Source organism: Grus americana, chromosome 5 (genome assembly GCF_028858705.1).
Source record: "Grus americana isolate bGruAme1 chromosome 5, bGruAme1.mat, whole genome shotgun sequence".
Taxonomy (NCBI): Eukaryota; Metazoa; Chordata; class Aves; order Gruiformes; family Gruidae; genus Grus; species Grus americana.
This window is the reverse complement of record NC_072856.1, coordinates 51214455-51241089: the sequence shown is the minus strand read 5'-3', so window position 1 is coordinate 51241089 and position 26635 is coordinate 51214455. Positions and strand designations below refer to the sequence as shown.

At 39.3% G+C, this 26635-nt stretch overlaps 2 protein-coding genes across 7 annotated transcripts in view; one reads left to right on the top strand and one right to left on the bottom strand.

The window, feature by feature from the left end:
* Positions 1-83: 83 nt before the first annotated feature.
* Positions 84-24554, bottom strand: ZC3H14 (zinc finger CCCH-type containing 14). 6 transcript variants are annotated; one of them, XM_054826016.1, is made up of 17 exons: positions 24419-24554; positions 23448-23490; positions 20054-20168; positions 16994-17034; positions 16441-16636; positions 15662-16082; positions 14497-14657; positions 13320-13420; positions 10460-10615; positions 8859-8933; positions 8261-8417; positions 6267-6490; positions 4254-4374; positions 3179-3315; positions 2068-2162; positions 1055-1161; positions 84-365 (listed from the first exon to the last, which is right to left on the bottom strand). In XM_054826016.1, exons 1-17 carry the CDS (start codon positions 24452-24454, stop codon positions 359-361), a joined length of 2193 nt encoding a protein of 730 aa, XP_054681991.1. In that variant the 5' UTR covers positions 24455-24554; the 3' UTR covers positions 84-358. The 6 variants fall into 6 exon arrangements, with proteins under 6 accessions (XP_054681991.1, XP_054681994.1, XP_054681996.1 ...); XM_054826019.1 differs by having other exon boundaries at positions 15908-16082; positions 24419-24539; XM_054826021.1 differs by having other exon boundaries at positions 15914-16082; positions 24419-24539.
* Positions 24108-26635, top strand: part of PTPN21 (protein tyrosine phosphatase non-receptor type 21) — a 52454-nt gene continuing 49926 nt past the window's right edge. The window contains exon 1 of the mRNA XM_054826013.1: positions 24108-24200. The gene's annotated coding sequence lies outside the window, so the exon portion shown is untranslated. The remainder of the gene's footprint in view (positions 24201-26635) is intronic.

The following is a 26635-nucleotide window of genomic DNA, read 5'->3' as shown; positions in this document are numbered from 1 at the left end:
CTTTGAGACCTTCCTGATGATATACTTACTTCTTCAACATGCCTCATCTTAAGCAGGAAACATTACCCAAACAGAACACAGAATGTGCTTTGAAAGTTTTTAATGGAATTCAAAGTAAAACTTCTCTTACACAGACATTTTCTTCTTACAGTGTAAAAAAAATGTAAAATTGCTCAAACTTACAAACTTGGAAAATTAGAGACATTTCAAGTATGCAATCAACCTCATTTTATGAAAACAATGTATATTAAAAGTTCAAAATGCATGAATTTTTCTAACACCCTGTGGCCCAGGTGGTTAATCTCCCTTTCTGCTACTGTCCAAAGGAGGCAAAGGTCAGTCCCAAGGTGGATCATAATCATTCACTGAGGGGAAAGAGAAAAACAATTCACATAAGTATCAATCCTGCAGGCCTGTAACGATGATTTGAGAAGTGATTTGCATCCTAACCCTGTAATGATTGAGACCTTTGCAGGTGAGAGCAGTTGGAGTGAAAGGCTCACGTGACTCGAGTATCTTTAAGACAGGCTGTGACTGCAGCTGTGGAAAGTTTGGTACTGGTTTATGAAATGAGGGATAGACAGCAGGGAGGAGCTCTTCAGCCAGAAACACACTGAGAAACATCTGAACATTTTGGGGAAGACAGCTCAGACAGACACAAGATAAAACAACAGTAAAGCAGAGCTGATGGTGGATTTTCAGCTTTATTCAAATAAAACTCAGTAAACACAACATGGCCAGGTCAGGACTCCAGTGACTCCACCATATCCTACCTGCAGGGCAGTTGCTTTTCAGCATTGCATCACATTAACTAATGTTTATGCTACTAAAACCAGACAGTGTAGAGTTCTCTTTGTAAAAAACAAGTATCTCTTCATACATTATCAATAACAGGCCTACAACACGTATCTGTTCATACAATCTTCATTGTTCATCACACATGCATTACTCCTGTGACTAAAATTACATTGGTGACATAAGTAAGTCACAACATACACTCTAAAGCTAATCAAGAAAAATAAAATAAGACTAAAAAGAAGAAAAAGTCTGTCACCTGGTTTGAGTTCGAGTCCATTTCAAGGCATGGCGCGGAGGTACAGCAACGGTTGGATGGTAGAAAGTGCAGTCTGGTCGTGTACACTGGGTGTTAAATCTACAATGCTGAAACCGAAAGTGTTTCAGAAGAGGCTACTGGAAGGAGGCTGGCTGAACTCCTGAACAAGCAAATCTCAACTGTGTTACATGCAAATGTGTTTTACTGTGTGACACAGCTGACAGGTAATTGAATCAACAGCTACATAGACTAGTGCAATCAGTTCAACCCAATGACAGATGGAAATCCTTTTTCAAAAGTGTTAATTTTTAATTAGATGCCCCAAAACTGCCACTGCACTGACAGGGGAAGCACCTTTGCTTTTAAGGGTTTACCGAGTTCAGTTTCAACTGACCTGCATGTACAAGTTGGAGCAGGATGCAGCATTATCTGAGCGGCAGGAGAAATGCCAGAGAGTCACCTGGCTGATGATATCTAGGGGCAGGGTCCTGGGGACCCAGCGTGTTTCAGCATTGGTAGGGCTTGGAAAAAGCACTAAACCTACTGGCCTAAGAATATGCAGGGACACAATTCCATAGAATACAAGTACCTGAGTTACCCTAAAGTATATTAACGTCATTTATATAGTACAAGAGTTTGTAACTGGGCACTCTTTAAAGTTTTGTATATTGCAGCACATCTGAAGGAAGAGTCAAGAGTCTGAAACGTGTTCCTATGTAGGCTACAAGATGTCCTCCTCCACTGCCCCCAGCTTCCTGCCTGGGCAGAGTTCTGACAAGTGCTATGGCTGCCTGCTGGTCTGAACCTCCCTGGAAGCATCTGGTAGAAAGATTAGTTAAAAATATAATTTTCCAAATTCTTTAAGTCACTGTTTTTGCATATTCTGTTTCTGAGTTACAATGTGAAAAGTGACAGCAAAAAGTGTGAAATGCTGGTGACACGTCCTGACCCAAAGTAACATAGTTCAAGTATCTTTCTAGAAAGGAAGGAAAGAAGTAGGAGGTAATTCTTACTTTTGGGTGGTAAAATGGGCATTCCATTTTCTTACAAGCAGGAAAAAACTTGCACAGCGGACTACTGGAGGATATAGACGGTGTGGGAAGTGGTGCTGATAGTAGAAAAGAAAAGAACAGGAAGTGAGCCTGGATCAGAATAAACTGCTTTTTTAGTACAGTTCCACACAAACTTAAATAGATCAGTCCTTCCGCAAGAAATTGCATTTTATAATACACCAAAGTTCTGCAGGAAATATGGGAAGCAGATCACAATGCACTAAGTGGATCTCATCCTGGGGTAGAACGAGACTATCAGGTAATCAATCATTAGTCTTGGTCCTTCGCCATTTCAGGACAGAGGGTACCACAGTCACGGAAATGCTTCCAACACGTTACGCAGAGAAATTCAAACATTAAATTTAGACAGCAGCAAGCCTGTTGGAGCTTAAGCTGACCAGACTGAGAAGCACAGGCAGTGCACTTTCTGGGAATACAGAGGAGTTGCTGGAAGTGATACAGGAGATAAGCACATTGCGCTCTGCCTTCCCACAAAGTAATAGAACTGCATTGTACTAGGACTAAGGGCTAAACCACTTCCAAAAGGGCATGACTTCATGGAGTACAGCCCCTCCACCTTGGCACCGTTCATAGGCTCAGGAATACCAACCCGTAATCCAAACGCAGCTACTGCCTTCACTGGGTAACCTCATCCCTGAAAGTCATCTCATCATTACATAAACTCCTACAGTGGCATTAAAGAAAAAAAAAGTTCATACAAAGACAGAAACCTCTGTTTTCAGTTTGTGTCACAAGCTCTTGGTAGAACACATATCCAATTTAAGAAACAAATTGAGTAAAACTGCAATGCTGGCTAATCCCTTCAGAAGAAGGGACTGCTTGTGCAAGTCACCACTTTGGCCTTGCACAGATTTCACAGGGATTTTTCTGATAACAGTTTTTGCGGTAACACTAGATGATTGTTATTCTTCATCTAGCATTAAAAGTGGAGAGAAAATTAATTCAAATCAAGCAAGAAATTATTTTTTCACCACTGTCAGCTTCTGCTTCCAAAAACACTGTTTTCCCTTCAGCACTTTCATTTAAAGATCAGAAAACAAGAGGTGCTCACCTGGTTTAGGAGGTGGATGGGGGGTTCGTCGGCTGGCATGAGTGTAAGGACAGTCTGGCTTAGTGCACTTTGCATCGTATTTACAGTTTGGATGGATGAACAAGCATTTATCAGCAAATTTGCAGTTAGGAAAAACTCTGAGGGAAAAGAAATTGAGTCATAAGCCTGTACTTGGAGCAAAATTCCCAGCTGTTGTGCACAAAAGCCAGAATATCACAGAAAGCCACAACTACAACAGGACTTGTGCATGTGTGTTAGTTACTTCCAAAGCAGGGCATGCGGGTGTAGTGCACTACCTGTACACAAACAGATCTGTGCTCGTTTTCCCTGTGGATACTCTACCGGCACTAAATAACTGAACTACCTCACACTCAGTGGAGTTTAGTAGCAGGCTACTTGCTGTGAGCGAAGACACATTACTCTAAGTGTGCAGTGCGGAGTAGCAAAGGCACTGCCAATTCACAGAGGGGCTCAGAATTCTCTAAGTAACACAGTTCATTCACTGAAGAGAAAGTGAATTTAGTTATGTTGGATTTTAAAAGAAAATTCAAATGTCTGAGTAAATGAAGCTACCCAATCTGGTAACATTTATATGAAAACAGAAATTGTTTTTCTAGACTGTTGCTGTTTGTGGCAGAGAAGTCAAAGGCCCAGTGCACATTCAAGAGTTAGTCTTTGCTTTCAAATAAAAAAAAAAACCAAACAACCCACTGTGTTACTATGTAATGGTACCCTAACATGTTCAAAAGCATTCTGACAGCAAGCAGAAGAGTGCCTGTTGTTTTACAAAGACACCAATTCCCACATCTCTAAGCATCACAAAAACCCCAGCCTGTATGCTAAACTAAGCTTTCTTCTGCATGAGCACAGCTGTGATCCTACTTACTAAAAACATCACTGTATTCTGACACTTGGTAGATGGGAAGAAAACAGAAGAAATTAGAATGGGATAATCCAGCTCCGATCCTACCCCAACAGACTTACGCTGCCTTGGTATATTGACTAACACAGAAGGGAAATTTATAGCACCAAAATAAAAATAACAGGTCAAGTGGATGAGCTTTGCACTACTCACTTGCAAGGTAGCGTGGGGTGATGGTACACACACTCATCCCCATTTTTACAGGCAGGCCAGTACTTGCAGCGCTCAAGCACCTTCTCCTGTTTTTGCAGCACGTTTAACTGTTCCATATCCACTAGGAAGGAAAGAAAAAAGAAAAAGAAAAAAAAAAAACAAGCTGGGACCTTTATGATTGTATATGCAATCTGATGTACACAACAGAGCAGAATTGAAATTCACAGTATTTCCAATTCTCCATCTCCTTTTAACCCAAGTCTTGATAAGCCTCTATTAATAAAAAAAAAAGTCATGACAGTAAAAATTTATATACAATCATATCTGAAGAAAATTTCCAAAACTACAAAGTGAAATAAGTCATATTATTGGACTGACAGCTGCCTTTTGGTGATAAAAGATCAAACTTGCACTGTTTACAAGCAAAATAATTTTCTTCACAAATCCAAATTGAGCTGTGAAAGTCAAACAGACTAGATCTTGATGAGACAAGACAAAGATTCTTCAACTGAACCTTAGTTATGACTGTTCTGCTGAGCCATGTGTTAATAACAGCTATGCTTCCTTTCTCCAAGGTATTTTTTGGCTCTAGAAAATTATTTCAAGAGATAAAGTAAAATACCAATATCTGCACTAATCAGATAGAATTTATTAGTATGGGGACACACACTGAAAAAGAACCACTGTCATGTAATTTTCTCGGACAGATACCACATTCACTTCAGTTACCTGAACCCCGACTCCAATCCAAAAAGTATTTTAAGAAATTCCAAGCTGAAACATTCAATACCTTCACTACTCTTATGGGAACCTGGGACTTTGACTTTCTCCTATTTATGTGTAAAACCTCGTTCTGTAAATTCAGGCAATTAAGCCTATATCTTCATTGTTGTCTTATTTTCCCAAAACTGCCTAAACCTTTGGCTTTTCAAAACTTTCCAGGGCTGCTAGACTTACTTCTCTGATCTTACTAGCGACACACTTGCTCCAGCTTCATTCCATCCGCAGCCTCATTTATGCCTTCTCCTTGCAATGCACCAAAGGCAAATGATGCTATCCTATCGTAAAATCACGTGGCTCGTACACATCACTTCCACACTGATCTGATTCTGTGTGAACTATAATCACACCCGCGCTACTTCTGGCTAACGTAGCTAATCAAATCGGAATCCCAGAGATACAACTGTATCAGCAACACTCTCCTGTAGCAAATAATTTTAGTAAAAGCACAGATTTGCAAGGGTAGTGCTCATATATACATTTCACTGTACTAGTAACAACGTGCCAATGGATGTGTAACATTCCTTTCTTCTGTAAGACTGCCTGATTTGCACAGTAGTTCTGCAGCGAGTGGGACTGAAAGGAAACGGACTTAAAAGATCTTTCGTTTCCCCCCATGGTTCTCTCATAATTGCATTACACATTTACAGTGGGATCCATGAAGTTTAAGAGTTCTCTGTACAGCATCAAATACTATGCTTTATTTAGTGACCTTAAGGCAAAAAATCCAAGCATGACCTTAAGGAAAGTATTCAACAGGTCTACGACCAAACAATATCCTCTATATTTTCCATCACCATGTCAGCATTCTAAACAATTCAAAGATATGCTTCAGCAAGCAATTCCCCGTGTTATTCAAAAGGTATCCTGAATATACAAACCATCATATAAAATCATAAACTGTTTAAGTTCTACTTTCAGAGACTCTAGCAACTTGACTCTACCGGAAAAAAAAACACCAAAACAAAACAAAAAAAACCACAAAACCCCCCAATTTTCCCAGTAGTGAGATGTGTGGAGAATTACCTACGTGCTGTACTGCTCTAGTTTACCAAGATAAAGGCTTCTAAAGATATGGCCCTACTGAACTACCACTTTTCATTTGCCTAAAGAATGCTCCAATTTGAAGAATAAATGCCATCGCTTTGCTTTCTTAACAATGATATATCCAAGAGTTCTATCCACAGTCAAACCACCACATTAATATTAGATCCTGTTGGTAAGCATAATTACCATCACAGCTCTCTAGCTGCCTCGTTACAATTTGCATCTGCTGTGCTCGAAGGCCTTTTAATCCTTTGCCGGCACACATATTTTGGGTAACTGGCTTTAAGCCTTCAGTTAGACACATGTCTTCCTCCTCTTGATCAGAAAGGTATCCTGGTGGACTGGGCACACCATCCAGGGTCACGATGAACTTGGGACTAGCAGGTTTCTCTGGCTGTGCAAGCTGGTCTCTATCAAACAAAGACATTAGTAAAAATAGGTTTTCTGACTCGAGAGGTTTGAGTAAAAGTGAGCTGCACTAGTAACTAAAAGTACTACAAAGCTAATCTACGGAGAGTCACACAGTAACCAACCTTCTCTTAATACTACTAATAATGTAGTCCAATTAACAGTTTGCCTTCTAGTCTCCCTGAAGCACTAATAAGAAATAGAGGTTTCAATGCCATACAGCTGAGGATTTGACAGGTACATCTCAGTTTGTTGCATTCTGCTCAACAGATAAGATCTGAAAACTCATTTACAGACACAGTTAAATAAAGTGATTAATCTTTTGACGAATTTACAGTTTTGAGACAAAAAGAGTGAGGGTAAATACCATGCTTGGAATCACGAACCTTTTAACACACAAACAGGTGTCTCCTCAAAAATATTGAACAGTGTACTATGAAACAGTGGGTGCAAAAGTTTTTAGGACTAGGAAGAGAGAATTGAGATACTGACACTAAGAACTTTGATGCTCAGCCTGATCGAAAGATCAGTCTAGCCTAGTATCCTGTACCTGACAGCAGTCAACATGGGTAAAAGAGGGAGTTCAAAAACAGGGGATGCATACATTTCTCCAATCTTCCATTGTCCCACCCATTTCACCCGAAGGACTTCCTGAATGGCATGTGATCCTAAATATTTGGAAATGCATTATGGAGTTCTCACCTTTGACGAACAGTGATGTATACCAACTTTGTTTCTCTATGAAATTAGGCTAAATGCAACTACAGTGTAGAATGCCTTTAAAAGGAGAGAAAAACTACACATCAAAAACATCACTAGCCAGAACTTTCAAGTTCAAGCAGTCAGAAACTGACCTATTCACACGCAAAAATTTACTGCTCTCCTGTAGCACAGTCACAGTTTTCAACTCTGACACTGCGAGGTTATCCTCTTGGGTTTGTTTGTTCATTGTTGGTTTTATTTTTAATTACCACAGGCTGTTTAAAGCCACTCATGGAAAGGAAACTTTTTTAACTGTTTCTCAAACACAGCGGCCCACAGTGATGAAGTACATAACATTGTTCTGAGTGATTTTTAACTCTAACAGGTAAGATACATAAAACTGTTTGGTAGCAGAACTATCAAGGCCTTTAACAAGTTCGGAAAATGACTGTGCACTGGCCATTGTTCCTTTGGAGGCAGTGACAAAACATCCACAACCCATCATTCGAAGCTGATGTGAACTTTAAATTTCTCTTGGCCAAACTCACCAGTAAGGAGCCTTAAATCAATTGCCCCACATGGCACCTGTTTGTTGGCTTATGGGTACTGAGCTACCTGCATGCAGAATGTGCTCTTTTGCCTTCAGCACTGAAAGCTCAGGATTCACCATACTCGATACTGCGTTACAAGACATTTAAGAAATGTACTCTCGGGGTGAAACAGGTATAAAAGTAAAGGAAATTTAGGCAAAATTATTACTTAATTAAGATTTCAGAAATCAGAACAGCTATGATAAGAAAGAGCAGTACTTTTCAGTTCCTTCTTCTTTCTTGCGAATCTAACACATGCTCAAGCTACAGTTGACCCTGGGAATTATTTTCCATTTAGAAGGATTTCTGGGAGTTTTTTTGCCCCTGCTTTTTTCCCTCTGCTATTCAATGTCAGTCCATTTTCCATGATTTCACAGATCCTGACTGGACTGACAAAGCACAAGTATGACTAAATGATTCCATCTAAACCACAAACAAGCATTCTGACTAGTAACAGTCCTAAAAGAAATAGCTTTTTACCGTGTCTGTATCAGACGTCCTGAGAGTACTCGTATTGCTTCTGTGGCCCTCTTTCCCAATTGCTGATTCTGTGGCACTATTTCCTCAGATAACTTGGGCTTCTTCAGGATAAATGACCTAGTATCTGTGTGGACCATAGATTCTGCATCACAGTAATCTGAATTGGGAGAAAAATTACATAGAAAAGAGAAAAATAAGCTCGTAGTTGTACTCTTTGGGCATATTTTTGAGCACCAGTTTACATGGCCAATAAGCTAATTTTATTTTGGTTTAATTTCTTACTAGTAGCCTCCAGACAACATTTTTACTTCCTTGCGAATTCCACAGAAGTGGCTCAACAGGAGCCATAGACCACATTAGGCCAGACCAGGAAACTTTGTCACTGGAATGGCTGTGCTGAAACAGCACTGAAGGGGCTCCTCACGCACCTAAAATCTCTCAGGCTTTGAACATCTACTGATGTAACACTGTTATTCCTTAGAGATTTAGAAACCAGAAAATACTAGAAATCAGTATAATGAATTGAAAAGGAAGTTATATTTTAACCTTCACTGACCAATAGCATTCAATTTGACAATAAAAGATCACAAGCCTTAACCTTGAGTCACTTCCAAGGTATCTTCAATCACAGGATCAACCTGGAGCCGAGAAGAGAGCTCCTTTTGTTCAGCTCCTAAAAAAACCAGTAATTAGAAGCATATTTTACTGCATGTCAAAATGAAACTATAGATTAAAGAAGCATACTCTAAGTCCTTTGATTAAAAAAAACCCCCAAAACATAACAAAACCCTCCAGACTTCTAACAAAAAAAAGCCATTCTCATTGTTATGAACTCTTTTCTCATTGTTTCAGAAACAGTAACAAGCTTTCTCCAGCCAGATGGCACGGCAAAATCCAAATACTGAAAGACTCCAGTCTTTGCCATAATCCTTGCTCAGTACAAACTAGGTCTGTGGACATGGCAACTTATAAAGGCCAAGTTCTTCTTCCACATTTGTAAAGATGTTGACTATTCAGAGAACACACACAGAGGAAAGCAGCTAACTACAAGGGACTACTTTATGGTCTTCTTAGAAGAGGTGAAACAAATCAGAGTAGCACTGTTCTACATTTGACTTATGGTTTGAAAAAAAAATTATTTTGCTTTCTGTAGGTTTCCTAAGCAAGCTGTCATTTCCATTTCAATGGCAAAAGAGGAAGAATATTTAGCATAAATATTTTCTGTACATTAATTCAAAGACTGATAAAGCTTCTTCTTACATACTTTACAGATACAATGTCAACTATTTTATGTTGGCAGAAAGAATCCAAATACATCTATATGAGAAATATAAGACTGAAAGACTTTTTTTTAGTAACGAATGTTTACCATTCCTTAACAATGACTGTGAGCTGATGTAACAAAGATCTTACTCAAACCGAATTTCACTCAACAATCTAAGTATCTAAACACTCAGCAAGAGTAAACTAAGTACTTCTTACAGAAGTGTTTTTCCATCACCTTACTTCTATGATTCCTTGCAATTAACACACACACACACATATTTCTGTCTTCGTAACAAAATCATGCTGAAAAGATACTTTGATTGCCTTTAAATGTTATACGTTTTCCTTCAGGAGTTTCTAACTGAAGTAAAAACAAAGCTTACTGTTCACACAGTTATCCTGGTATCAGCTGTCCTGTAACAGCAAATATTTACACCAAAAAGATAAAACAGAACTATTTGTGTGGTAACGATATGTCAGAAAGAGTATTTTGATACTTCATATGCTGCAAAAGTATTCCAAATGTAGGGTTTCTTAATTCTCTCACATAAGCTTTGTGACAGAATTACTCCTACAAGATATTAAGGGAAAAAATGCAAAGGACGGGGAAAAGAGAAGTTATCCCAATACAAATGGATACACTTGCTTATTGCATTTGCTTATGAAAAATTATTCTTCAGTGATATGCCAGAATGCTATACCACCCTTTGCTTACCGATTAATTCCTCTTAGGTTATCTGTGTGTGAGTGTGTATGTATAGATATATGTATCTATCTTACAGCCATGCTTTAGAAAGCTTCTTGGTTTTCAGAGCATTTCTACATGCAACTTTTAACACTGACTTAAAAATTAAAAGAATTTCTTTTCTCTGCTCAGCCTGTTGTAAAATGACATTCCCTGGTAGAAATTTTTAAAGAATATTATCAGGTCACCTTGAATTCCTTCAGCTGAGTGCTCCTTTGGCTCTTCTGCTTGAAGCTGAGAACTCAGAGCAGGCAGTCTGTTTTGCACATGGATTACTTCCAACTGAGATTCTTCTGGGCTAATTCGAGTTCTTGGTGCAACTGGAACAGTCTGTTTCTGTGGAACTTTAAATAAACAATGGTAAATCATTTACATACAACCCAATCACACAACAGTACTATTTTTACATATGGTGCTAACACAACTCTAATAAATTCCTACACATACACACAAAAAAAAAAAAAATCCCAAGCATCTGTCTCCACAAAAAGTGTCTTTAACCACCTGTAAAATTCTTAGTGAGAAAGCACATTCGTGCATGTGTACAGAGCACTCTGAGTGGCATCTACTTGTAAGACAAAACAGCATGAGAACGATCAGAGTGACATCAGCAAAGTATTCATTCATCCACTTCTACACATAATTAATTTGGTACTTTCTTATGTTACTGAAATCACCTTTCATTCCACCTTTCATATAAACAATCACAGATTACCAATGTGTGCTTTTCATACGGTGTCACCTACCCTATGCTGAGGTGCTCGCAAATAGAATATAAAACTCGATGACAGTACAATCATAGAATTGTTTGGGTTGGAAAACACCCTTAAGATCATCAAGTCCAACTGCTAACCTAGCACTGCCAAGTCCACCACTAAACCGTGTCCCTAAGCACCACATTCACACGTCTTTTAAGTACCTCCAGGGATGGTGAGTCAACCACTTCCCTGGGCAGCCTGTTCCAGTGCTTGACAACCCTTTCTCAGTGAAGAAATTGTTCCTAATACCCAATCTAAACCTCCCCTGACACAACTTGAGGCCATTTCCTCTTGTCCCATCGCTTGTTACTCAGGAGAAGAGACCAACAGCCACCTCGCTACAACCTCCTTTCAGGTAGTTGTAGGCCTCCTTTCTGGTAGTTGTAGCATGGAATTTGGGGGTAGTAGGACGACAGGTTGACTTCTTGACTTTGGTTCTGCTAAGACCATCAGAACTGGTTTGTGAAAAGCTAAGCATATTCATCCTTTGGCTGAATATCACATCAGCACTCAATTTCTGACACATACAACAACGAGGTACCACCCAGTACTGGATTTATCATTTGTGATCTTACTGTTTTGTTTTACCTATGTATTCCAAATTAGCTTATTTTCACATTCCATTCAAAATACTTAAAAAAACCCAAACCATGAACTATTACCTCTGAAGCAGAAGAACCTGCATGATACTTCAGATAAAATTAATTAAAACTATTGATTTTTAGTAGTGGTAATCTTGTAGATTGACTTACCAACATGAGAATATTTCAGTGGAGAGACCAAAACGCATTACTTTGTGGTTTAATACAGAGGTGATTTGTGAATTTTAAGATGTTCAGGCTATGTTCTATTTCCTGCCATATTGCTACATACGCAGGAAAGAGCTTCCTGCATCACCTCAAAGTACTGTTCCCTGTGTTGCTGCCTTTTCCACCATAAGCACTCCTTGCTGGATAACTGACACCAGAAGTTAGGAGCATCAGTGCTCCTACCTCTTTTCTTAACAAGCTGCCCATTTTGCTTACCATCTAGAATGAAGATAAGCTCTTAATGCTTGGGAGGCACTTACATTATTTGCTATTAATGAAGAAACAAAATTTTCTTTTAGAAGTTCATTTACTGTATGAAATATATTTTGTAAGTAGTCAAGCAATTCAATAGTTTACTAGAACTATTCTTAGTTAAATTTTCTTCAATTCTAAGCTTGCCAACGCTCTTTATTCATCATCCATAGAATTCAGTCTGTTTTAAAACCAGCTCACTCTATAGCCCACGTCTAACACGCAGAGACATCTCCTCCAATTCAAGAGCCTTTGAACACAGAGAACTCCATACATATCTCATGCCTTTAGATCTACTTATTAGCACCTGTGCAACCTTGAAAATACAAGTAATGACAAGAAAACAGGGAAGAAGTTCACAGAGACCATTTTGTAAATATGTTAATGTAGAAGGAAGATAGGTCTTTCTTACAGGTAGCTTGCAGGTTTTGAGAGGGCGAGCAAGTAAGCAAGAGATTTTGGATAGCTTTCAGTCTTTCCAGATGACATAGAAGTCTTGCTTTCGGTAGTTTAGTGAACACTCCTTCCCTGGCAATGTGCAATGCTTCCAGCTGACAACACTAAGTTTATTAACACCCAATCAAATGAAAGCATATGAGATAATAGCTGGATTTACCCTTCTTCAGCAGAAGTCTCTCCCAGCTAGGAGAACTGAATGCCTACACACAGGCTCAGTTGCTGTATCAACTGCAACTCAATACTTAAAACCACTGAACTAAAATTGCAGCCTTGCTGTTTAAAGACAATATATGCTGATACACGAATCGGTATGTTGCTTGTTATTTTGCACTTCTATTACCTATATCCAGTGCATTTTGATTTTTTGCTCTTTGGCTTTTTTTCTCCTCCCCTCTCAGAAGGAAGGAGGAGAGTGCAGAAAGGGAAAAAAGATCAACCAAATAGCTCAAACCACCTGCCTAATTCTGAACACCTTCCCCTTGGCAACTACCAGCTTCAGAATACTTCTGGCACTTCCATTTTGTATCTATACACTTTACAGACTTACTATCTTGATTAATACATTAACTCTTTCCTCCCTTGTTTATGCTTTCAGAATTCATCACTGAAGATTAATGGAAAGTTCACAGGACATGGAAAATCCCTTACCTGTATCACTGACGTGCTATTTAACATTCTGTTTTATCTCTCAGTGCTATCTTTAGCTTGGATTTATAAAACAGGGCTTGGAAATATTACAGCTTAGCACAAACAAAAATAATGCTAATTACCAGTGGAATAATTGGTTGTTTTTGTAACCGATTCCTGTGCTTCAGAGATTGCTTTCAGTATTAAATTCTTATTGGCCTGTTTTGAAGGTGGCAATGAAGGTCTAAGGAAGATAAAAAAATAATTGTACATAAATTGCAACATCAACTGTATCTATGTTAAACACAGATATTTCAACAGATTAACACAATTATGCACAATACTAATAGAAATCATCATCTGAAATCGCTTTATTCATATTTGTTTTCGGCTTGTTAATCTATTCTGTGAATGGATGGGGATCCACAAAATGCTCTCAAAAATGGAAGCCAGAGACACGATTTCACCTCTCAGCTTAAGATCCTGTAAAACCATGCTGCATCTGAAAGGCACAAACTGTCATTCATTTCCTCCCACCTCTGCCCCTCACATGCATGTTGCTACGTTTGTGCTGGCACTAGTAATCATGGAGCTGCACCAGGGAGTAAGATCCAGCTGAAAACTGATTATCAAAAACATATCAGTTGTAACAAAAAGCTTTCTGTTTGCTTTTGAACATCAACGATGAGGAATGTTGACGTGCTCTGGCACTGAAGATAAATTCAATAAATCTTATGCAAGCTAGCACTGTAGATCAGTAGAACCATCTCTTCCCTAGTTTAAATGTTCTTCCTCTTATTGTTGAAAATGAGATACAAAGCTTTGATGTACTTTGACTGACACCTGACATTCAGACAGGAAGCAGAAAAAAAGGAAAAACCTCTCAAGTCTTTTCAAAAGTTAAAATCACCTTAAAGAACAAGTGATAATTGGTTTGAAAATTATTCCTGAAATAAAAACAAAGTAATTGAAACTCCTGAAAAATTATTTTACCACATTAAATACTTTGCCTGAAACACATCAAACATTAATATTCTTTTGCCAGTAAGCTTTTCCCAAAATAGTGTAAAAATTCACATTCTGTTGCAGCTTATGCACAATAATAAAAACAGGTTATAAAAATCAGAGGAAAAAGGATGGTATAAACACACATCTCACCCACAGAGTTGTGAGATAGTACAAAAAATATAAAAACGGCTTACTTAATTTTGTCTGTCAATTTTCAAAACTGCAAATGGTTTTCCCCAACTTCCACTTTCAAAGTTTTTGTTCATTAAATTCATTCTGGGAACCACACAGAATCACTGAGATCTTAAGTACCTTCTTTCTGGCTTTGCAGGTACAGACACGCTGCTGGAGATGCTTCCTGTTCGTGATCCATAGTCTTCCTCCTCCTCCTCGTCTTCCCCATCATTACAGAATTTTTTCACTTTGACTACTGAGCTTACAACAGGCAACCGTCTCTTCCTGGAGCCTTCTTCCTACAACAACAGAGAAGCCAAAACAATTCATTTAGCATAAAACATGTACTAATAAGCCAGTAAAGAAAATATTGCATTTCTACCTATAGCCAGAAGATGGAGAACTTCCATTCAAGTTGCATGGGTCTAGGACTACTGTACTGTCGGCAGAGACAAGTGACAGCACTAGAGAATATGAAAATGAGACATATTTATACTGAAACACCTCATTAAAAATGTAACTTTAAATAACATTTAGAAAAGGAGAAGAAAAAAGTCTTAAGTACAATTTATCCAACATCTAGAGAAAAAGCAGGGTTTTCCAAAGAAATTAGAATCATAGAATCGTTTAGGTTGGAAAAGACCTTTAAGATCATTGAGTCCAATCATTAACCTAGCACTGCCAACTCCACCACTCAACCATGTCCCTAAGCACCACATCTACGTGTTTTTTGAATACCTCCAAGGATGGTGACTCCACCACCTCTCTGGGCAGCCTGACCACTCTTTCAGTGAAGAATTTTTTCCTAATATCCAATCTAAACCTCCCCTGCCACAACTTGAGGCCACTTCCTCTCGTCCTGTCACTTGTTACTTGGGACAACAGACTGACACCCACCTCGCTAAATTAATTCATCCTACCCTTCAAGATGCACCTGTCTGACAGAGAAAAGTGCTATCAGTATGAATGACTTTCTCTTCTGTATCAACTCTAACCTCAGATTACTGTAAGGATTAATTTCTAGCAAGCTAACATATTCCAAAGGACACTAACTAGTCCAATTCAACATGGCATGAAGACATACAAGCTAATTAACTCTGAGATGCAGCAACCTGTCATGTGATGATGTTAAACTATGCAATCTCTTTTTATCAGTGGACCCAAAGAATGAAATCCCAAACCTACTGGTATCAGTGACAGAAGTCTTTTGATTTCTCCAAGGTCCAGATTTTACTGGAAGTGCACATAGTAATTTAGGTTCCTAGGCAGTGTAAAATATTGCAATAGTTTGGATCGTACTAACCTCACTGCCTACTTTATCGGCACTAAGTTTGGAGGTGGGTCTGTAACTGTCTGCTAAGCTGCCAAATGCTTCTGGATTGCACAGCTGGCCTGATTCCAAAGACCTGCAGCTTTGCGTGTCTAACTGCCGGCTCCCCTGTAAGTTGCCCTGTTGTGACAATCTGTGCACATGTACACTGCCATCTGCACTCCTGCTAGCTGGTGGTCGGTAGATTTCAGCAGAAGGACGAGAAGAACCATAAGTTACAGTTACAATAGGTTTCTTCCGTGACAAAGGATTCTCCTGCACGAAGTTCAGGTCTTCATCTATTAGATCATCTGGTTCAGGTTTAATGTCAATTACAGCTTCAGAAGGTGACAGCTCCCTCAAAGGCTTGACTGTAGATGTTAAGCGAGATGCAGAACCATCTTCACAAGACTGCCTGATAAAATAAAAAATTGCCAACTATTAACTCATCTGCAAATAAAGCTCTAGAAAAAGAGAACTGTCTTTTAAACAAAGCCAGCAGGGAAGAATCATTTAGATATTACTGTTTATAAAAATCTAACACACTGATCACTACTTTTAGTTTGGTTAATTAATGTAAGCCCATCTGTTGCTTAAAGAAATGGAACTGAATTCCTGATTTAATGTGGTTTTTTATGCAACAAATTGTGGCAATGCTTTACTCTTCAAAACTACTTTGATCTTTCCAAGTATCTGTGCTCTTCAGAACAGCTACTACAGTCACACAACTACTAATGTCTGAACGTGTGTTAAAAAGTAACCAGAAGCTTTACCGTGAAGCAGTGTGCCTTTGCTCCTGTGAGCTAGTTGAAACTCTTGAATCATTTCTTTCAGTCCGAGTGCTGGAAACTGTAAGAGGTGGCAAGATATCCTCACGCCTCCTCTCATCACTCACACATGAAGTGCTTTTGCTCGAAGGAAGGCTGCTCTCAAAGATAGTGGATTCTGAAGATTTTACACTAGTTGGCTCTGTGGAGACAGGTACCTTTCATTTTTCTATCAAAGCACAGCAATACAGATTTTGCAGTAAATGTGGCTAAGAAACTGCAAACAAGACGTTGCACAGATCTGAAAACACAAAAAGCTGAAAGCTTTTCAGCCAAAAACATCAGCAAGAAACACCAAGAAACAAATTCTGGACTCAGAAATACATTCTTTATCTCAAAATATAAAGCAATTTTCTAAAGAGCTAGGACCCAAAAGACTTGAAATAAATTGAAAATTAACAAAACCATCAGCTAAGATCTTTTCTGAAGCTCGTTAGACAAGCAACACTACACAGAAAAGATAAACCTACTTTCACTCAAAATTAATTTTCTTACTTACCAGTAGTCACAGATCGCAGCTTATCCAAAACACCATGGAGCCTGAAATAGATGGGGGACAGGGAAGGTAGCAAAAGAGAAAAAGGAGAATAGAACTTTAACTTACATTCAGAATAATCATCTTTTAGAAACCAACTGCCTTTCCCCCCCTGTAACAAGCATCTCATTTATCTAAGACTTCACCTTCCATCAACTGACATATGTTTAACCTCAAAAGGGAGGCTTTAAGTATCTTGCCTCCAGCGATTCTTCCTACAGGCAGGTACGGTATTCATCACATCATCTACTTTTGGCATTTATTTGGTTTACATAATTGAAGCCAGTACCTTCCACTCTTTCACTACAATCAATGGTGGGAGTTAAGTGTCTTCAACAGGAGTGATTCAAAAAACCTAAGTTAGAAGCCTAAAGTATAGTTGAAAATTTTATTTCATATATGAAACTTTAATTACACAGCAGAGTTAAACATAATTCTAAATACAAACCTAAACAATATACAACTCTCAGTACCTAACATACTCAGGATTCTTCCAGCATGCTTTGCATATACCAACAATATTCTCTGAGACATGTTGGTGAGCAAAAACATTTCAGCAAAGTACCAAATTTGCTATTTGCCTGTGAAAAAGGCACCAAGCTGAAGCGATATCAAAAGGCTATAATAAGGCTGTATAAAAATAAACACACATTACAGTGAGAAGAAAGAAAAAAAAAGAAAAAAAAAGGAAAATCCCAACACTTCAATGCATATCGTACTTGGAATTCAAACCTGATCATGGCCATCTCCATAATTTTGACTGAGTACTAGAAAGGAATTAAGAAACAAAAACATACTGAAAATTGGGAAAAGTAAGACTGCATGTGAGTATAAGGAAGGCTTATACTCACCTCTTCGTGAGTTTTCACTAGAGCACTCTTAAAAGTTTCGTCAACCTAGCTCTGCTGCTGTATATCAGTTTTCACACTGACCTCTGAATAACTGTGACCTAACACTTGGTTCAGAGTAAGAAGTGTTGGCCAACCAGCAGGACTGCCAGGTCTGCCACAGAGTTGCTGTGAAACTTTTGCCAGATGACCCCAAATTACCAGCTTGAGACAAACCAAGGAAGATGGACCTTGTTGAGTATTGTATTTAGCCAAAGACCCAAGGTTTAAAAACTGTAAACATTCCGGGTTGCCTTTAGAAGAAATAAAAGCATATAAAACTCCCAACTACAATGCTATTTAACTTTTTTTCACCAGTCCTATTACAGCTTATTGTACAGGTTTCACCTTGTCTTCTTTTCAATCGTTCTTTTAACCAATACCTACTTTGTTACCTGATAAAGCACTCTGACAATGAATTTGTATTTATAAGCAAACATGGATACTGAATTGAGATTAAGAGACTCGTTACATTTGGAATTTAAGTAGGTGCCAAAACCTGCAGGAGGTATAATATCTACACATAGCTGATATCCAATTCTAAATATAGATATATAAATCTTGATTTCTCTTCCCTCCTGAAATTTGCTTTCTCTACATTATCTTTTCAATAAGGTTTTAGTGTCATTTACAAAGCCATAAAAGTGTTTTATGCCACGTATTATTGTGTTATTTCTTACTACATATCAGGATTCCATCAAAATCCTAGTACTGGAGTTACCCTCATCAACTTGTAAACCTCACTAATTTGTCTAACTGATTCCCAAAACTACTACAAGAAAGACAACTGCATGACTTACTGATACAGTGAAATCCAAAAGTTTTGCGTAGACAGGCCACGAGAGGGAACAAAGAACATAAATGCTGTGAACTTTTAAAAAAAAGAGGTGCATGCTTATTGCACTCCTTTCTTATATTTTTTACAAATGCCAGGAAAAAGAATGAAAACTTCGAAAGCAAACTCAAATTACATCCATACAAGTAACAGTGTCACATGGAAATCCATTGGTTTAAATAGTTAATTGTAATTTAAAGAGTGAATTGTAATAGCTAGAACTAATTTTCACTTCTTGTCAATGTTTATGGTTTCATAACATATCCAACTTCTAAAATGTTTCTGCTATTTAATAGCATAAAAGCTCCTAACCAAATAAAGGAGAACTTAACTAATCAGATAGAAGAAATACTGGAAGTGAATGTAACCAGTCAGTATGAAAATTTCAAAGTATGCAAACCGAAAAATGTAGTATTTCTCTAATCTATACAAAACAAAACAATGTTCCTTAAAACTATATTAGGTTAGAGACTCAGAAACAAGATTAACTTGAAAAAATACACACCTCTGAAAACAAGAAAGTTCTCTGGAGTGAAATATCTGTTTGGATACTCTGAAACATGGACTTAATTAAAGGTTTATACTGTAAACCAAATTCAGTATTAGAAAATGCATGAGACACATAATGGCTATGGTTTTCATGCAGCGTAGCATAAACTAATCCACACTGTTGGGAGTTTAGAAAAGGGTTCATGTGTTGCTAATTGTCCTGTTCACAATAATTCCGGGGTTTTGGTTTTGTTTTGTAGAGCTGGGTGGTGGTAATAAATAAACAGCCTGAGAGGTGGGAATACCTAAGCATTTGGTGCTAAGCTTTGTCAAAGATGATATACAGAATTAGATCCACTGCTCATCTGTCCTGATATAGTAATTCCCATGCACAACAGCAATGTGAAGCACTATTCGCATAAAAGCGAAGAAGTTTGTCTTTGAAAAACTATTTTACATCTACCTATAGTGAATAACACTCTCATGCTCACAGTGGGCTTTGCAGGAATATTTTTTTTAAGTTGAAGTATGGCCCTCACCTGAGTATTTCAGACTTCATTCAAAAATTTGACTGGTCTTAGGCGCAAACAAAGAATATAAGCCCTCCAGTCCTTTGCCACTGAATTATCACTGCAACAGCCTAACTGTTGCCAGACTAAAAATAACTTACTTATTAGATCTGCAAAGTAAAAGTTTTGATTAATGTAAATTACACAATAGGAAGAAAAGTAACTTCTTAAATTCTCAGGTTTCACTTATAGAAAGCAGTCCAGACTACCGGCAAGAAGTGTGACAAGTAGCTTACAAACATACCAGACAGTAAACCTGACAGTATTGTTTCCAAGGAAAAGGGAAAGGTCTTCTGTCATCTGCTCCTGACTCTTCTTATTGGCCACCATAACCATAATATAATCAGGGAGCTCTTCATCTAATAGAAAGAGAAATATGTTGTTTTAAAGTATAATAAATCACAAAAGACATCGCGAACATCCTTAAACATGTAACCAAAATTTTTTTTCCAGTTTTACTACAGAAACTCTGCGGGCAGAGGATTAGGTAAGCAAATTAACAAGACTTCCATTTCCTCTGAGATTGAACACCAGTTTCATCTATGAGTGAGAAATAAAAGATTGTCAACTTCACAAGAGCATAAGCTGAAGATAAGACTGAAATATTTAAATGTGAGTAAATAAAACGCAAAAAGGACAAGATAAAAGAAAGCCACTCTGCTGCCTATATCCTTTTACTTGAACACTAACAACCAGCTACAATTTTCATCATTTCGAATATCGCCAAATACAGCACCTTATACTTCCAAGCTTCCTTTAGTTACAAAGACCAAATAGATAAATATCCCTTTCTGATATGTGCATTGAACAAATCAAAACTGTATTCACTTCCAGATTTTCCATCTACAAAATAAACAAACAAACAAAAAAACCCCAGCAACCCTGAGAGTCTGATTCTCTAACTCCCTAATGTACGCAATTTCATACACAGTGAGAAATCCATTCCCTGGCCAGACTGCCCACACAGGGCATGCTTACTCATCAGAATGGATAGGAAAGTGCTCAGAATCTGACATTAATACATTAAGGGTTTGGGGAGTCTGGTACTCAGCTTTTTACTTCAGCCTAGCTCTGGTCTATTCTGAAGGACTGAATGGCGCATTTGTTGCTCAAGGGCACTAGCTATGCTTCTTGAGCACATACTTCAATTTAGTTTAATCAAGCACCTCATGCTCTCCAATACCACTCCATGACATGAACATAATAACAGTAAGTGAAGATAGTTGGGAAATCCACTTCAAGTTGTGAATTTGAACCAAGCCACTAATATAGCTGTACTCATTTCATCAAGTTAAGTCTGTACACAACATTAAAAAAACCTCAAAAATGAAGACAAATAGAAATCAAAATACAAATCAAAGGAATTGCCTTTCTTCTATGTCTCTATATGCACCCTGTAAACAATTCACCTGTACCCTAGACTGCAGAAATAACATTCATACATTGCACCTGCACTCCACTACTGCTATTCAAGTGTTCCAACGTAACACATTACCAGCCTAAACCCTAACTTTTTTTTTTCTGGGGGGTGGGGGTGTTAGGGGGTTTTTTAATGTAAACTACAAGTTGCACAAGATGGATGGATACCCAGATCTAGGAACTTAGAATGAATTTTATTTTTTAGCCAAGCTACTTTTAAACCTGATCAGTTGCTCAGGTGGTTCAACATATGATAAAGAAGATACTTTAAGTATAGATCAAAACATAAGTTAGCACAATTACCTGTAACAGTATGATAGGAGGAGGAAGGAGAGGAGGAGGAAGGAGAGGAGGAGGAAGGAGAGGAGGAGGAAGGAGAGGAGGAGGAAGGAGAGGAGGAAGGAGAGGAAAACACTGCTTCTTTCAGTGACTGCGTAGGCTTACGCCAACTTAAATTGTATCAAAACTACAGCCTTTTGAAAATTTTGACAGTTGATGAATATTTAACTATATTTTGCTTCACAGATATGAATTTTTCCTTTTTAAGTTCTACACAACAAATAAGTTTCAACATGTCTTGTTGCAGAAGACTTTTTGAAAGAAAAGAACTAGCAGTTACAGAAAGAAATAAAAGCATGCTTCTTGCTCACAGAGGCTAGAATGAGGGAGAACCAATTTTTACCAGATACCTAAAAGAAGAAATAGAGAGTTTTTGAAAAACATTACTTGAAAAGTTGTCCAAAATTTTCTAATTAAGAAAAGAAACCTGAAAAATTACATAAATTTGGAAGCAGTGGTTTAAAAATAAAAAAGAAGCCAAGGGAAGTCAGACTTGGTGATAAAGAATAGAAAGTTATTTAAAGAAGTTCAGAAGCTGACTAAGAAAAGAGTGCAGACATTGTATGCTGATCTTGGGAACTGCCTTCTAAACACAAGGAACAGAAAGAAAAGAAAACCAGACAAAAAAATAATCAGCCATAGTTGGAATCAAAGATTACTAGTATTCTACCAGCATCTTAATATTACAGATAAGAAAGTTGCTTGTGGGTTTTTTTTCAGAAATGCATGAAAAAGCAGCCAAAGAATTAAGGACTGAGAAACTGAAACCTGGAATGTCAGTAAAAAACCACAACAAGTTACTGAAAAAGACAACTTTTCAGGTAGTAAAAAAAGACAACCTGACAATGAAAAAATTTTAAACACGGTTCCTTGGTACCTGCTGAGTGCAGAACATCAGCTCGTAGGTAACTCCCTTCTACAGAGTCAATACATTTTGATTTCATAAATACAATGTCCCCCTTTAAACAGGAAATAAAATGAATTCAGGATCAAACTACAAACTTAGAACTTGGTCCTGCGACTCATGGGATCTCTGAACTATGCTCTCAATTCCTTTCCTTCACCTGAAATCCAAGAAGTATCACACACAAGAACAAGGCAGTTGCAGGACTAAGGTATTCTTCTTCCCACAGAACACTGTGTTAAGTTACCAATTTTTACTGCTGTAAAACCCATCTGCTCTTAAGTGCAGTATCCATTTAATCCTGGATTCAGGGAAAAAAAACCCCAAAGCCACAGACGTTCACATTGCTCATATGTCTCTCCTCACAATCCAAAATAAAATCTCACACAACCTCTAAGATTCAGTTACATATGTTTCATCAACATTAGCTTACTGTAGCTCTTGTTTCCCCCCTTACATTTTGCAGATTTATCCTACATAATGTTTCCAACATGGCCTCTCCACCTCCTAAAACAGTCAGCCTATTTCTTACAGTAATACCCTTCCTCCTAATTTTGACAAATGTCTCACCCTGAATTCAAAAGGCTGTTAAAAAGATGCCTAAGAAAGACTGACTCCATCTCAGAGTGGTCACAGGTAACTGCTGCTATGTTTGCACAGATCTTGCTTTATAGAATGTTTCTCCTTCTGCTTCAAAGAAACTTCCTTAAATATTCACAGACATACTGTTTGTTTGGTTTTCTTGCAAACCCCTTGTCACCATTTCTCCTTTAAAGTGGAGACTGTTATTAGTTCTTCATACATCGATGTCCACATACTGCCTGCTCTTATGGTTAGACTATAAATCTCATGCTTAAGGCTTCTGTATGCAGTAACACAAGTAATAATAAATATGCTGTTTCATTAACTAGCTGGTTGTTTCCTATCTAACAACAATGAACCTAAACAAGATTGCTAAACACATGATAAAACTTACCAACATAAGCCCCCAGCTCCTGCAACTTTCCTTTTATAGCACCCTAAAAAATAATGAAATAGCATTTAAGGGATGGAGCAACAAAGTATTTCTAACTGCAAAATGGTGGGAGGCTTAGCAAAGTTTTTCTCATTAATTGTTTAAACATGTTGGTTTAACATGTTACTTTTCCTATTCTTCACTACTCGTGATATAAATGTTGTAACAGTGAGGGACTGACAGTAGAATAGCAAGAACTGCCAGGAATCTCACACTCTCTGCCGTATTTCCTATATATCAGTTCCTGGTGCTACCAGACAACCTCCAAGTCCCAGACGTCCTTTTTTAAGTAGAGACCATCCGGGCTCATAAGGTGCAAAGAAAACGAATCCCGGGTGGTTTGATAAAAAGGTTATTCCCTGCTCAGCAAGAAAAACAAAAACAAAAACAACCCCACAACAACAAAAAAAACCACCTGCTCGGATTTTCAAACTGTGATTGCTGTGCGGGAGCAGCTGACAAGACCTGACGGTAACGGGGCTTACACCATAACGCCCGGCTACGGCTGCTCCCTCTCCCGGGTAGCCCCCGGTTCCGGGCCTGCGTCCCAGGCGGGCTGCTGCAGGGCGAGAACTCCAGCTCCACGGGAGAGATGGCAGCTGCCCTCCGGGTACGGTAGGACCTCGACTCCGCTTCCCAAAACAACGACTCTCCTGCTCGTGCCCCTCCCCGGGGAGCCCCGAGGCCGAAACCGCCCGCCGCTGGGAGCTCCCGGTAAGGCCGGCCTGGCTGGGTTCACCCCGCCGCTTCCTTCCGCCGGGGGAAGGGGGCTCGGCGGTGTAGGGCCCGCAGCGCCTCCGCGTCTGAGGGGAGGCCGGAGGGAGCTCGGCGCGAGCCTGGTGCCTCAGCTATCGGCCGGGCCTGCCCCCCACACGCGGGGTCAGGCCCCTGCCGCGGATGGAGAGGGAGCGACCCGGCTGCTTCTCTCTCACCCGGATCTTGCGGCTGATCTCGGTGCCGATCTCCATGGTCGCGCCGCCCCGGTCCTGGCCCTTCCCGTCGCGCCGTGCCGTATCCCCTCCCCTCCCACCGCGGCCTCCCGGCTCCGCTCCCGCCGCAGGCCGCGCCGGCTCTGGAGCGCCGCAGAGTGGTGGCCTCCGCCTGCGGCGCCCCCTGCCGGGCCGCGGCGGTGCCGCCGCCTCGCCCCGCCTGTCCCGCGGCAGGGGTCCCCACAGCAGGGCGGCGGGAGCGCGCCGGGGGTGCGCTCAGATACCCCGTGGCAGCCTAGTAGGCCCTAACGTAGAGGTAAAAGGTGCCTGATCTCACTCGCACGCCCCTCAGCAACCCCCGTCGTCTCCCCGCGTCTCTCCTTGCCCCTTTCTCAGCAGCTGCCCCAGCCAGCTCCTTGGCGCTCGAGGTGCACACCAAGCTCTGCCTCTTTCACGCAATGCTCCGTGTGCCTGTAAGCACCTGGCTCCGCGGCTGGCGCGGGCCCGAGGGCGGCCCGGTGGGTCGGCGTACCCCTGAAGCGATGACGGCGGGGAGAAGGGGGACAGGTAGCCCCGGGTGGGAGGTCGGCGGGCAGGGAGGCTCGACTGCCCTGGGCAGTCCGTCACGGCAAACCGCCGCTGAGCCCGTGGCCGTGGCCTGCCTTGCTCGGCAAGCACCAGGCAGCCACCGCACGCTCGGGAGTCTGGCCCTAGAATAAAGAAAATAGGTGTAATAGATGTCTCTTTAGCATATTTCTGAATAGTTGCATGTCAGAGGGCCTACTCTTAATTACTCAAATGTCACATTCACCTTTTTTATAAGTTGCCTCTTCATTCTTGGTTTTTATGAAACTAGTTTATAAGGTCCTGCCACATGGTTTAAGATAAATATGAATACCATAAAATTAACTACAAGGTTATTTTAATATTAATGCTCTTTCTTAAAAAGTAGTCAAATTGAAGATTTAAATTTCTGTTTGTTAAAAAACATATTATGGTCTGGGAACACACAAAGTATCGAAGCAACTTTTAATGACATACTACAGCTATACTATAAAAGTATTTTACTATTGAATTTTAGTTTTGTGACCCCACGTTAGGCTGATGATAAGCCCTAAAATAACGTTTGGTTTTGGGCTTTTTTGTCGTCTTAGGAAGAGGTTGCAGCATCTACTAGCCTTACTGCGACAAGGGACCAGTTGCAGAGGGAGGAAGAACTATGTGGAAGTTAGGTTTGAGCCATACCATTTATCCTTTGCACCAGTGTCCCAGCTTAACTTCAATGATTTACTGAGTGGTACAATTATAGAATGCCCAGCCTACAGATAAATGGTCTTTTACAAGTAATGCCACTGGGTAAAATAAACTCCAGCCATTGTAGTTAACAGCTGTATTAATCTTTTTCTGCATCACTGCTCTTAATATAAACCAAACATCATACAGAGATAGCCTAGACTAATTATTGCTAATGATCTGAGCTGTTTGCCTGATTATACTTACAATATACTGGTGTTACAGTGAGATACAAGTGACAGATTAGTTTAATTACAACATTCCATTTTAACCTTCAAGAGACACATTTTGCTCTTACTTTAGTATTGGAACAAGAAAAATAATTATTGAAGGACAGAAATAGGAATTGAGTTTACTTCATAACTAATGGATTTACATTAGAAAGAAATATTGTGTTTAAAAAGAAAAAAAAGATGCATCCTTTGTGAATAACAGCAGGAGCTCATTGCTTCAAGTTCAGCACTGCATTATGTGTAGGAAAACTGCCTGTTTTTTCTAATAGGAAAATTCTATAACCTTAATTAGTTACTTAGTAGAACACAATTCAACATTTTACAGTGCCTTTTAAGTAAAGATGAATCTTGCAAACATGAAATTTCAGGCTTCAAGCATGTAATAGGCATATTGTATGCTCATTTTTCTAGCACCTTCCATTCTCTCTGCTACCATCCAGAAATATGTAGTGAGGCATAAAGACCCAGCTATCTCTTACTTTTTCACAAATGAGAAATGGAATGATGAAAAAACAAGGAGGCTTCAGACACAGACCCCAAAAAATAGAAACGGTGAATAAAGTGAATTTGTTCAGAGAACAGCTTTAAGAGTCACATGTAGTATTCTGACGTTTCAGTTCATGAAGCCACTATTTTGCATGGCTAGTGAGTAAATAAAGATATTTTTCCACATGACTTCTTCATTGTTTCAGCA

Bases quoted from the DNA above. Each gene is read 5' to 3' on its own strand.
- ZC3H14 (XM_054826016.1), bottom strand. From the start codon at position 24,454: ATGGAGATCGGCACCGAGATCAGCCGCAAGATCCGG. The intron at 16,637-16,993 runs GTAAGTAAGAAA...CTGTCTCCACAG, and splicing joins GCTGCGATCTGTGACTACTG to AGCCAACTAGTGTAAAATCT. The intron at 13,421-14,496 runs GTACTTAAGATC...TATCTTCCTTAG, and splicing joins CCTGCAAAGCCAGAAAGAAG to ACCTTCATTGCCACCTTCAA.